Raw genomic sequence first — 13,528 nt, 5'->3', positions numbered from 1 at the left:
TATTTCTAATCATGCCCAAATCCACTCCATTCTCAGCCTTTTGAGGTCGGCTCCTGGGGGACGAAAACATATCCACCAATATCTAGTATAATAATAATAATAATATAATAATAATAATAATAATAATAATAATAATAATAATAATAAATCAGTCAAGCTAAAAAGGCACCGTTTGCTAACTTTCTTCCCTTGTTCCCTTGCTGGTGCCCCGTGGTGACAGCTGACTCAGCACCAGACAGTAGGTGGACAACGTTACAAGAGGAAGCCATTCTTTTTGTTTGTTTGTTTCAAGTTTTTATTTAGATTCCAGTTAGTTCTCATACAGTGCAGTTTTGGTTTCAGGAGTAGAATTCAGTGGTCCATAACTTACATACAACACCCAGTGCTAGTCCCACCAAGTGCCCGCCTTCATCCCCATTCCCCGCCCCTTCCCCACCCCGCCCCTCCTCTACCCCCCTCCCTCCATCTACCCTCAGTGTGTTCTCTGTCCTCGAGAGTCTCTTTTATGGTTTGCCTCCTCTCTCTCTTCCTTTCTTTCCCTTCTCCGATGTTCTTCTGTTTTGTTTCTTAAATTCCATGTATCAGTGGACTCATGCTACTTGTCTTTCTCTGACGGACTTATTTCACTTAGCATAATACCCTCCAGCTCCATCCATGTCGGAAGGAGCTGTTGTCCTGCTTGCTTCTGAAGTTTGTAACTTGCCTTGGCCTCGGCATGGTGGAAACCATCCTGAATGGGCTTGATGAGCCGCATAATCTCACCTAGCGCGGTCGATACAGAATGTCATTATTTAAAGAAAACGCCAGACTATTTTCTTGTGTGGCTGTCCTATTTTACATTCGCAACAGCAATGTTGAGAGATCCTGTTTCTCCACATCCTCACCAGTATTTGGTATTGTCACTAATTTTATTTCATTTTTTTTAAAGATTTATTTATTTATTTGAGAGAGAGAGAGAGAGCGTGAGCAGGGGTGGGGAAGAGCAGAGGGAGAGGGAGAGAGAGTCTCAAGCAGCCTCCCCACGAGCACGGAGCCCGACGTGGGGCTCGATCTCAGGACCCTGAGATCATGACCTGAGCCGAAACCAAGAGTCTGAGGCTTAACCGACTGCACCACACACACCCCACTAATTTTATTTTGGCTTTAGCTCTTCTGATGGGTGTGTAGTGATAAGTCATAGTGCTTCTAATGAACATTTCCCTAATGGCAGGAGCTATCAGACGTCTCCTCGTGTGCCTGTTCCTCGCCGTCCATCTGTGTCCGTGAAAAATGTCTGTCATGCCTTCTCCCATTTTCCAGTTGGATCATCTGCCTGTTTGCTGTTGGATGTGAAGGTTTTTACATGTTCTCGATGTGAGTCTTTGTCAGACAGGTGGTTACAAGTACTTTCTCCCGTTCTCTAGCTTGCCTCTTTTTGCTCTCAACATGGCTTTGACACACTAGTGTTTTCAGTTTCGATGAAATCCAGTTCATCAGTTTGTTTTTCATTTATGGAATGTGTTTTGGTGTCAGGTCTACGAAAGCCAGGTCTCAGCGGTTTCCTCCTACGGTCTTCCAAACGTATTATAGCTTTACATTCAGATCTAGGATTCCTTTTGGTTTTTTTGTTTGTTTGTTTTTTAATTTAATTTAATTAAATTTTATTTCATTATGTTATGTTAGTCACCATACAATACATCCTTAGTTTTTGATGTAGTGTTCCATGATTCATTGTTTCGTATAACACCCAGTGCTCCATGCAATACGTGCCCTCCTTAATACCCATCACCATGCTAACCCATCCCCCCATCCCCCTCCCCTCTAGAACCCTCAGTTTGTTTCTCAGAGTCCATCGTCTCTCATGGTTCTTCTCCCCCTCCGATTCCCCACGTTCATTTTTCCCTTCCTTCTCCTAATGTCCTCCATGCTATTCCTTATGTTCCACAAATAAGTGAAACCATATGATAATTGACTTTCTCTGCTTGACTTCTTTCACTTAGCATAATCTCCTCCTTTTGGATTCGTTTTCCTATATGGTGTGAGGTTTGGGTGGAGGCCCGTTTATTCACTATGGCTGTCCAGGGGCCCCGCCCTCGTTTGTTGGGAAGACTCTCCTCACTGACTTACTGCACTTTGTCACAAACAGTGAGCCGCCTGTGTGCAGAAGTCTTTCCAGGTTCTCTTTTTCAGGTTCTGTTGATCTAGGTGTCTCTTCCGCTGGTACCAATAACAGAAAATATTCAAGGGCACAGGTGGCAAAATAGACTTTTTTCCTCTAAAACTCAGAGAAGGAATTGCTTACAAAGTTGACTTTTGTTACTCCTAATCCTTTTCACTGCATGCTAGATTATTTCGTATTTGTTTATTTTTACCTGCAACGTATTTCAGAGGGTTTCTAGAGTACTTATCTTGGTTGTGGGAGAGATCCATCTTCAGTTTAGTGAAGTAGTTCCAATTTCTCTTTAATAGCAACGGGACAACGTTGTCAGTCACATGAGTGTGAAATGATATGTTTTAAAATTTTTCTAGACATTAGTAAGGCTGAACATCTATTATTAGGTTTGAAAATGTAACTTTCTTCGTGTGTGTGTATATTAACTTGTGTTGAGCAAAATTCTGGCCTATCAGTGCTAATGGCCGAGTCATAGAATGTGTTTGACTTCTTATGAGAATAACAGTGTTTACAATGATAACTGGTTTTCCCTTCTTTTACTCATGTTAGGGTCCTTATTTCTTTTCCTTTTGTTTTCTATGCTAATGGAAACCTTCATTTTAAACCTTCATTTAATAAAAGCAATGATAGAGGGCCTTCCTTTTCTAAATTTGAAACAATCGAAAGTAGTGACATACATTCATAGATGTTCTAAAATTAGCCATTTTTTATGCACACTGACACACATATGTCCATAGGCTATTTACATGTGTATGTGCACATACTACTGATCTGTAACTCCTTTTTTTATGATGTTCTCATTTGGTTTTGGTAGCTTATGCTAGCCTCAGAAAATGAGTTGAGGCCATTTCCATTTTTTTCTAGTCTGTAGAAAAATTGGGGGAAAACACAGGTTATCCATTCGTTAAAGGCCTGCGAAATCATTTGGGCCATGCTTTTGTATGTTTGTTTCATTTTTTTGTAATTAGATTTTTAACAGTTAATTTCATTAATGTAGTGACTGTGAATCTATTCAAGTTTTCTCTTTCGTCTTGAGTCATTTTTTGGTAAGATATATTTTTTCTGGATATTGTCCATTTCCCATGTCTTTCTTCCACTTTGCTCATCCTTTATTTCCTTTCTATCCATTCAGACCCTCATTTTATTATTTTCTTCTTTCTTTTTTGAACTTTCCTTTTTTGTTCTTTCCTATGAAGATGCTGTGGTCACCAATTCTAGGACGAGATTCTTTTCTAACAGGTACATTTAAAGCTGTAGATTTATTTCTGTGCACTGTTATGGTTTCATCCGTGAAATTTTGATGTAGACTTTCCTCAGTGGTTGGCGCTGGAAAAGTATGATTTCCCTTAGTTTTCTTCCTTAGATCTGCTTTATTTAGGCTCAGCGTTGTGAGTTTCTGAGCATGTTGGGAGGTGTGGCTTCACCTCTAGAGGTGATGTCCCGTCCTCAAGTGTGCTAAGAAACCGCTTCTATAATTTCAGTTCTTTAGCATTTTTTGAAATTTGCTTTGCTTTGTGGCCTAAGACATAGTCAACTTCATAAATCATCCATGAATGTCTGTTCCCCTGAAAATTGGGTGCAAGTGTCTGTAAATGTCCTTGAGATCAAATTATCTGTGCTTTTATCATTTTTTATTCCCTCTTTGATCTACCAGTCATGGAAAGAGGTGCAAAAACCTCCCACAATGAGGGCACCATGGACCCCATGAAGGTTTTGGTTCTTATTGAGATGAAGGTATTTCTGGTAGTTGTACAGCAGAATAATTTCAGGAGTTCATTTTCCTAGTTCTCTTTTCCTTAATTTTATTTTTATTCTTTATGTTTCTGGTTTGCTACAACGTGACATCCTGAGATCATGGCACAGTGTGTAGGGCCCTCCAGGACCAAAGCATGGAGCTCCTAATTTTTTAACTGGATGTTCTGTAATTATTTCTGAATGTAGATCTTTGTTTTTTCCTTGATGTATTTTATTTGCTGGCTCTCAAATTTTGTTATATAGAGATGCATGTTTGCTGAGCAAGGATTTCTGGCTATGGTAAATGTCTCTAAATTTTTATCTAGAATTGCAGCATAGCCCTATATATAGCCCACCGCCCCCCCCCAAATAAAAGGAGTAATATGGTAGATCAAGAAATCCAATACTATCATAAACTTGGCTATACTGTGTCAGTCCAGATAATTTTGTGAGGAAGAGCAATTAGGTGAGAAGTATGGTGCTATTGTGCATTTCTGTAAGAGCAGAAGTAATAAACATCTGTTACCTACTGTATGTTGAGGGCTGGGTCAAGTTTTAGTAATACATACGGTATCTCTGCCAGCAATTTAATTAAACAGTTTCACTAACAACAACAAAAATATTTAATATCTACTATTCCAGATGCTGAGAATAAGCAGTGGATAAAATAATCCAAGTTCTTGCTTTTGGGGGGCTTATAGATAAATAAGAAAATATATGGTGTAAGTATTTTTGTAAACAGCATTAGCATGAGTATAATATACATTCTAAGTATAATGATTGATATTGTAGAAACATAATTCAGGGTGATAAATACTAAGGGGAAAAATAAAGCAAGAAATAGGAATTGGAAGTATTGTCAGGAAACATTTGCAAATAGAGATAAAGGGGCCCATGAAAGTCTCATGAAGAAGGAGATTTTGAGAGAAGATGTGGAGGAAAGGAGGATGCTAACCATATGGTCTCCCACCATCTGAGGGATGAGTGTTCCAGGCACTGGGAACAGCAGGTGCAAAGACCTGGTGCCTCGAGCATTCATGGTGCATGGTAGAACCAGAAAGAACATAAAAGGGAGAGAGAGCCCCCCCTATGACACATTCCCTTCTCTTTGGTTCTCTTAACATATCCCATCTATACAATAGTTGGGACACACAGATCCTCATAATATATTCCTAATAAAAATAATTTCCATTCATTGAGTACTTACATTGTGTCAGACATGTTTTACAAACTATCTCCTATTTTTTAAATATCCCAGCAAATTTGAAATATTGCCTCCTTTTTATATATTTCAAAAATCTTAAAAGTGTTGAATATTTCACCCCAGGTCCTAAGTAGAAAATATGATATCTAAGATCGGAACTCAGTTTTTTCCATTTTTTTTACTTAACATTACCTTCTACAAGTGAGTGATTTTGATGATTAAGAAATTTAAAGCAGGGGCGCCTGGGTGGCTCAGTCATTAAGCGTCTGCCTTCGGCTCAGGTCACGATCTCAGGGTCCTGGGATGGAGCCCTCATCGGGCTCCCTGCTCAGCGGGAAGCCTACTTCTCCCTCTTCCAGTCCCCCTGCTTGTGTTCCCTCTCTCGCTGTCTCTCTCTCTGTCAAAAAAGAAATTTAAAGCATATGGTCTCTTGTCTTCCTTTGATGACTCAAACTACATTTGGTTAAATCACTTAAACATCCCAGGGTGCCTGGGTGGCTGTCAGTTAAGTGTCCGCCTTTAGCCCTGGTCATGATCCCAGGATCTTGGGGTCGAGTCCTGCATAGGGCTCTCTGCTCAGCAGGCAGCCTGCTTCTCCCTCTACCCTGCTCGTGCTCTCTCTCTCTCTCTCAAGTAAATAAAATCTTTTAAAAAAAATCCTGGACAAAGACTGTTAAATATTTATTATATATATATATATATATATGTATATATATATATATATGTATATATATATGTGTGTATATATGATATATGGATAGATACCTAGATATATATACTTATGGTTATAGTTATAGTTATTTTCTCTTGAGAAGTGGGTAATTCTTGATGCTATTTGCTTCACTCACACATTGGAGGTCTTGCTAGAATATCTTTTCCTGAATATTAGTTGATTCTGATGCATATGAAGCCGTGATTCTCCATCGTGGACTTGATGCCGTGGTTGCGCTGAACCTGGCCTGCCCTGCCTTAGGGAGAGTACCTCTTCCCATCTCTTTGTTGAGTGATGTGACATTGGTAGCTTGAAACTGACTGTGAAACTTGCACCGTGACAATAGGCAGGCCCAACAAATTAAAGATTCCACTCCCACTGCACCAGAGCCTAGTGTCAAAAATTTGCTAGAACCCCACTTGGTAGGTGGTAATGGTGTAGTCTTACCACTCAAAATTCTACAAAAATCTGAATGTTCCCTTGATCACCGCTCAACACTGTGAAGATTAAAAGAAAAAAAAAATTTCTAGTTAGGGTGATGTTAATGTTTTTAAGAGTTAAAACCCAAAACCTCAGTGCCTAAACGCAGTAGAAGTTCATTTCTTTCTCAGACACAGAGTTAAGAGAAGGGCTGGTTGGTGGAGGGTGCTCCAGGCAGCAGTGGAGAGACTGAGGCTCTCTGACACGTGGCCATTTTTGCTATGTGGTTTTCGCGGCCACCATGTTCATAGGCAGCAAGCTGTAGGGGGGATAGAACATGCTAAAATGCATGTGACCATTTTTTTGTGAGCCAGCCCCAGGAAACTCAAAAATGACATCTACTCATGTATCTAAGGAGAAAAGACAACTGGTCTCCCCAAGTCAGTCTCTGCCACATAATGCAAATATGCTCTTTTACTATAAATGTGTCCTGCATGCTAATGAGCTCATATATCATTGTGGGAATGTGAGAATGAGGTTCAAATAATGTTGAAGTTGTGTTAGTTCATGTGTGGCTTTTTCTAGGCCAAAATAGCAGGAAAGAATTACAGTCATTACCGGGGAAAAGCTCTTGGTTCTGGGCAGGCAGGACCCTGTCAACTCTCTTGCGGGACAGTTGAAAGCAAGTGTGTGCCCAGGACCCCCATCCCAGGGGTGCAGATCAGCCTTGCTCAGCTCAGACTCATGAAGTTCCTCTTCAGCCTTAACCACCTGCCTGCTTGGCCTGTCCCAATTGTCACCTGAGGTATTAATGGCTGTTACTCTTAGTGCCCCAGTGACCAAGTTCATAGGTTTTGGGTAGACTGCATCAAAACTACGTTTCCCCAAACTACCTTATTTTTAGTGTGGTATCTTGCAGACTGAGAACAGTGCATACACATGACATAGTTGTTCCGTGCATAATGACACAGAAAGAAAGTCACAGCGCCCATTACATATTTAGAAGTAAAATAAATGGAAGTTTAGACCATTTAAAATCAAAGTACGGGGAATGATCTAACAAGAAAATACGTTAAAAATCAATATTTTATACATGTAGGGATTTGAAATTTAACAGCCTTGGCATCTGATTTTCCAAATCATGAGGGAATTAATTTATGAACATCCCTCAGTGCTCCTTTTTGACAGACTGAGAGGGCTGCTCGATGCATCATGAGCTGTCACTGCAGACTCCTTAAAAGTTCATTGAAAATTCCACAGTACGGTTTTTGGTATGAGCCAAATGCCAGAGGACTGTTGTGTTTATGAGGTTGTCCTCCACCTTTGACCACGTGCTCCTCAGCAGGTAACATGCTGTGAGGTCATCGGCTTTACCTCTTTGGGTTTTCCAGTGGTTCCCTGATGCTCTGGGCACCTGCTCACACACCAGGAAAGCCATGGCAGCCACCGGGTCCTGGGAACCCAAGTGCAGTTCTCTGAACAGATTGGAAGGCAGAAGATATCCCCTGCCATTACTAATGAGCTCTCAGAGACGATCTGCTGGTGATCACGGCTTTCATCCCACGGACTGACTTCCGGGATTTCACGGCCACCGCTGTGTCTTTGTGTTTAGGTCACTGGAAAGCAAACGTTTTATATGTAGTTATTTGATGCTTCTCACATCACTCTGACAAATACATATGACATATGATACATATGAAATCTACATGTACAATATGAATCTACAAATACATATGAAGATCTTAATGAAAATATAGGATTCTAGAATGTCGTCAAACACTAACGAACAACCAGAACAAAATTTCCCAGCTCTGCTTCCCTCTCCTCCTCCCCCCTCCTTATATATCTTAAATATCTGGCTGCAGAGAGTCACTGTCTCTTATTCTGTTTTTTTCTTGAGCCTTTATGGAACATTTGTGATTGTCATATAATCATCTTTTTGGTCTTGGACAAGTCATTAGCCTCTCTCAACTTCATTTTCTTTACTTGCAAAAGAGAAGTGGTCTGGCCTGGTGGTTGTGAGAATAACACTTTGCGAAGCGTCAAGTGATACAGAAATGGAAACTGCCTTGTCACAACGTGGTGTCCTTTCAAAGGAGTTGGGCATCTCTCCGAAGATGAAGCAGCAGTGCCCTTTTTGAGTCATCTTTCCAGACACTGCATATGATCAGCCACATTTGGGGGCTTGCATAGTTCCTTTTACTTGCTTGAGACTTCCATCATAAATACCTGAAGAGAAGAACATACAAACACTTCTCTGAACTTGTGGGTTCGACTCTTGAATTTTCAGTGTTCTAATGTTAATTTTTTGCCAATAGTAAAATTTTAATCTAGTGGTAGATATATGAGCTTGTACATTTCCATTGTAGGGGTTTGGGGTAGTGTTTCTAAGGAATATCAAGTTGAAAGAAAGTGAAGATTGCTTCAGTTTCAGGACAGAGAATTCAGTCTGTTATTCACTATATTAATAAGACAGAGACCACAACAGCAACAATTCTATCCATGGTTCTGAATTGCCAAGAGAAAAATCTGTTTTATTATTTTTTATTTATTTATTTTTTAAATATTTTATTTATTTATTTGAGAGAGAGAATGAGAAAGAGAGAGCACGAGACGGAGGAGGGTCAGAGGGAGAAACAGACTCTCCGCCGAGCAGGGAGCCCAATGCGGGACTCGATCCCGGGACTCCAGGATCATGACCTGAGCCGAAGGCAGACACTGCAACAACTGAGCCACCCAGGCGCCCTCTGTTTTATTGTTCAACCAATATTAGGTCTCTTAGAAATGAATGTTACCAATCCATAGGAAAAGTGTTTAGCAATATATTGGTGGAAATAATCTCTGTGTCACATAAATAGTTGATAGCCTACATAGGTTCTATTATGTTAGATAAGTAGAGTCATAGGGATATACAAAACCGATTTTCTTAGGGTGTGCTGAAAGACTCAGAATGGCTTTCTGCCAAAAATTAACACACAAAGTTTAGTTGGCGTTATTCAAAGAAGGAACTTTAATGCATCTGTAGAACTTTTAGGTCTTTGGTGAAGATTTTAAAAAAATAAGAAAGGATGGTGTTTGCTAATAATTAAGTTGCACAAAACTACACATCTAGCTCTAATTTTATTATTTATTTTATTACCGTGCAATGTTGAATAAGACATCAGCTCTCTTTGCTTCTCTCTCCATCTGTGAGAAGGCCTTTGCTATTTGCATGTCAAGCGCAAAGAGGAATGAGTGAATTTCTGACTTGTGTGCTGGGCAATAGGGAATCGAGTACGCTCTGTCGTGCTACTGCATTGTAATAATGGGTCTAGTGACATTCTCACTGTGTTTCTTGCAGGTTGCTTTCAGCTATGTAACATTTTTCGAACCCATGAAATGGAAATTGACCAGTGCTTGCTGGAGTCCCTTCCCCTTGGCCAGCGGCAAAGGCTGGTGAAGCGCATGCGTTGCGAGCAGATCAAAGCCTACTATGAAAGAGAGAAGGCTTTTCAGAAGCAGGAAGGATTCCTGAAAAAGCTGAAGCATGGGAAGAATCAAAAAGTTCACTTTAACCTTGCCGACATGATACAGGATGCAATTATCCACCACGATGACAAAGAAGGTACATGACATGAAAGTTTTCCGATGTGGGTTTTCATGGTTTTTGTTTGTTGTTTCCTGGTGGGGGAGATGGAGGATGGTATTTCGTTTAAATGTTAGGGGCTTTTTTTTTTTTTTTTAGGATCTGAAATAATCAAATAGTCCTCTTTCGAAAGAACATAGTTAAAACTTCCAAGTTTAGTACAGATGAACGAAATGCAAAATTTTGGTAAATTTATTATAATTTTTTTAAAGAATTACCTACCTGGAAAGCATGTGATTTCCTTGTAAATTGTTCATTTAAATTTTTAATGAAACTTTTTTTCCCAATGAAATTGTTTCCTTTGATGATGAGATTGTGCTGCAAAATTCATTATTATCTCATTTTGAATTCATGGGTAGAAATACCATAGGAATAGGAATTAGCTACAGTTTTATTAGTCTCTTCCTACTTGGAGCTCTTCATTTCATGGCCATCCCCTCTGTGGAGCTGTAAGCACCTCCAGGGGCAGCGATGCTCTCAGCCAAGTTCCCCCTCCCCCTCCCAGTACCTTCCAGCGGTGTTGAGTGAAAGAGGGAAGCACTTTGTCCATGTTCACCAGGCAGTACTTGTTGGAACATGTCTAAATTAAATGGCAGGCAGATATAAGCCCTATATTGATTTAAAAGTCATGCAACAACATAGAGATTATTCTTATGTAGAATATCAACAGGACAAATAATGCCTAAATCAGGTTTAAAAAATTAAGAAAATTAAGAAAAATTCAGAATAGGAAAATCATAAACCCAGAGACCAAGAGGAACATATATGTATAATATATAAGATGTGGAATAATATATATTCTATATTATAACATTTGGTGAAAACGCTGAAGTCATAAAATTAATCCTGATGTAGACATGTCACTCGGGTGGTCAAGTGCAGGAGATAGGAGTCCTGTCTTCAGAAAACTTCTAATCTAAGTAGAGAGGAAAAAATCCTCATAAGAAAGTAGAAAACAGTTAATGGAAATGGAGTCTGATAGGAGCGGGAAGAGTTGGGCAGTAGAATGTGATTTTTGAGGGGCTCCAAAGGAAGCTCTGTCGGTAAAGAGGAAGCCACACGTAGGCAGTGCGGTGAGTAGCCGCCCAGCATGAATGTGGGCATGGGGATCTGTCTGAAGGCAACAGGAGTGAGGAGCGTGGCTGCTAAGCTGTATTAGGGAAATATAATTACAGTGGATAATTCAAGTCCTACTTTTGAAGCAGAATGCAATGGCAGCCACTGTCTGTTCCTCAGAAGGAAATGCATATGCCTGTAATAGTGTTTAGTAAAGATTCATCAGGGATGTATATCTGTAGGATGGATGGAAGGATAAGGATAAGAACTAGAAGCAAAGACACCAGCTAAAAATCCAACGATGAAATTTCAGTGGTAGAGTGAGCTGGCTTGAGCTAGTAGCCGTGGGGATTGGAACAAAAGGATGAACCCAGCAGCCATATTCCACAGGAAAAATGCCTTAATTTATCAAAGATTTATTGAGTTTTTATTATGGGCCAGGTAGCTGTGAATGAAGGAGACCAAATCTCTATCTCTGTGATGCCTCACTGTGTGGTGTGTGACCATAAACAATAAGATAAAGTTGGATGTGTAGTATGGGGAGGCGGTAATGGAAGGAAGGAAGGAGGGAGACCACCCGAGGGAGGTGTGGGGAGTTAAGCAAATGGATATCTGAGGAGGAGGATTTCAGGTGAGCCCAGAGCTGTGAAGGGAGCATGTGGGAGGAACCAGTGTCAATACATCGGGAGGACAGACAAGCAGCCAGCATGGAGGGGCTAGCAGAGTCGTGGGAAGGATTCCGGCTTTTGTGCTTGGTGAGTCCTGAAGCCATTGGGGGATCTTGAGTAGAAGAGAGAGCTCGTATCACTTGTGAGTTAACAGGACCAGCCCGGCTGCTGCATTCTGACTTGAATCAAGAATTGTGAGGGCAGAAGCAGGGACACTGGTTGGGAGGCTGTCAGGAAGCTGGGCACGAAATGATGGTGGCTTGGGCCAAAGCGGAGCGAGGGCATGATGAGAAACAGTCAATTTGGACATATACTTTCAGGATAGAGCTGACAGGAAATGCTGATGGATGGGTGATGGGGAGTATATCAGTTTATACTGCTGCCGTAATGAATGACCACTCCTTTAGTGTGTAGTTGCAAAGGGTGTGAATGTATCCTCCTATATTTCTGGTCAGAAGTCCTGGGTGGGTCCCACTGGGCTGAAATCCAGGTATCATCAGGCCGCGATGCTTTCTGGAGGTCCTAGGCGAGGATTGCTTTCCTTGACTTGTCCATTTTCTAGAGGCCATAACATTCCCTCAATCCTAGCGCCGCCTCCATCTTCAGAGTCGGCAAGGGTAGATGGAGTGACCCTCTCAGGCCTGGAATTTCTCCTGGTTTTTTTCCTGTCCTTGCATTTCTCTGATCAAATCTTTTGCCTTCCTCTTCCACCTTAAAGGCCCATGTGATTTAGGGGCTATGGGCTCACTTGGATCATCTCGGATAACCTCCCTATTTTAAGTTCATCTCATTAGCCACATTAATTCCTTTCCCCACATAGTAACATATTCAGAGACATGACACCAAGGGTGAAATTATGGAACCTAGATCCTATAGACTCAAGGATCACACCAACTTTGCTGTGGCCCAAACCACTAGGAGGATGAAATGTTATTAACAGAGTTAGGGATGCAGCTAGGAAGTCAGGTTAGGAGGGGGTGTCATGCTGGCTGGAGATAAAAATTGGAGACAGATGAGCATATAGCATATGGGCATCAAAAGCCCAAAGACTATATATCACTTAGGGAATGAGAGTAGATAAAAATATAAGAAGCTCAAGAACTGAGTCCTAAGGAGCTCCAATATTAAGAATTCAGAAATGAGGTAGAACTACCAGAAGAAACAAAGAAAGGAGGAACATGAAGTGAGGGAGCTGTCCTGGGAGCTCAGTGATGAGAACTTTTTAAGGAGGAGAGTGATTAACTGCCAGATACAGCTGTCATGGGGGTGGAGACAGAATGGACTGTTGCATTTAGAAGTATGGAGGTTATCCGTTCCGGTGAATTGTTGGGAGCAAAAATCTAGTGGATAGCAATGGAGATAGAGTGGGCAAACAGAAATGGACACAGAATATGGAGACTTCTTGAAGGGAGTTTTATGTAGAGGGGAGAAATGGTAAGGTAGCTGCCGAGGGAAAAGAAACGAAGAGAACTTTTTAATGATGGGAGAAATAATAGCATGTGTATATGTGGAAACAAATCATGTATTCGGGAGGGAAAAACTGCTGGCATGGAAGTAAGGAGGAAAGTTGCTGGAGCAAGGGCTTTGAGCATGCACACACTGATGAGATCTGGTCCTCAACTGGAGGGTTTGGTCTGGCTAATTTATTTCTAATTCCAGTATCTCGGCTCTGCCCGTAGAGATTCTGGTTCAACCAGGGTAGTTTTCCAGTGTGTCTTCAGTGCTGTGCTGTGCAGACAGGGTTGAGGACCTCCCACCAAGGGCGATGGGAGAAGAGATGGAGCCAAATGGCGGGTGGGGTGATGGGAACTTAATGGCGGCTCTCTTACTGCCTCCAGCACTTACTGATGATGGAACCTTGGCTGTCAGAGAAGAGGGAGGATGGGGAGGAGGGCTTGCAGCTCCAGGAAAGAGGAGAACATGTACAAGTGGGAGAATATATGGACCGGGGCAATCT

At 41.2% G+C, this 13,528-nt stretch overlaps 1 protein-coding gene across 1 annotated transcript in view; it reads left to right on the top strand.

Moving 5' to 3' along the window:
* Nucleotides 1-9,570: 9,570 nt before the first annotated feature.
* MYO16 (myosin XVI) overlaps nt 9,571-13,528 on the top strand; it is a 435,081-nt gene continuing 431,123 nt past the window's right edge. The window contains exon 1 of the mRNA XM_035003781.1: nt 9,571-9,826. Coding sequence (XP_034859672.1) covers nt 9,601-9,826 — 226 coding nt within the window. The 5' untranslated portion in view covers nt 9,571-9,600. The remainder of the gene's footprint in view (nt 9,827-13,528) is intronic.

Source organism: Mirounga leonina, unplaced genomic scaffold (genome assembly GCF_011800145.1).
Source record: "Mirounga leonina isolate KUSES-001 unplaced genomic scaffold, KU_Mleo_1.0 Mir_127, whole genome shotgun sequence".
Classification (NCBI taxonomy): Eukaryota; Metazoa; Chordata; class Mammalia; order Carnivora; family Phocidae; genus Mirounga; species Mirounga leonina.
This window is presented reverse-complemented; position numbering and strand designations above follow the sequence as displayed.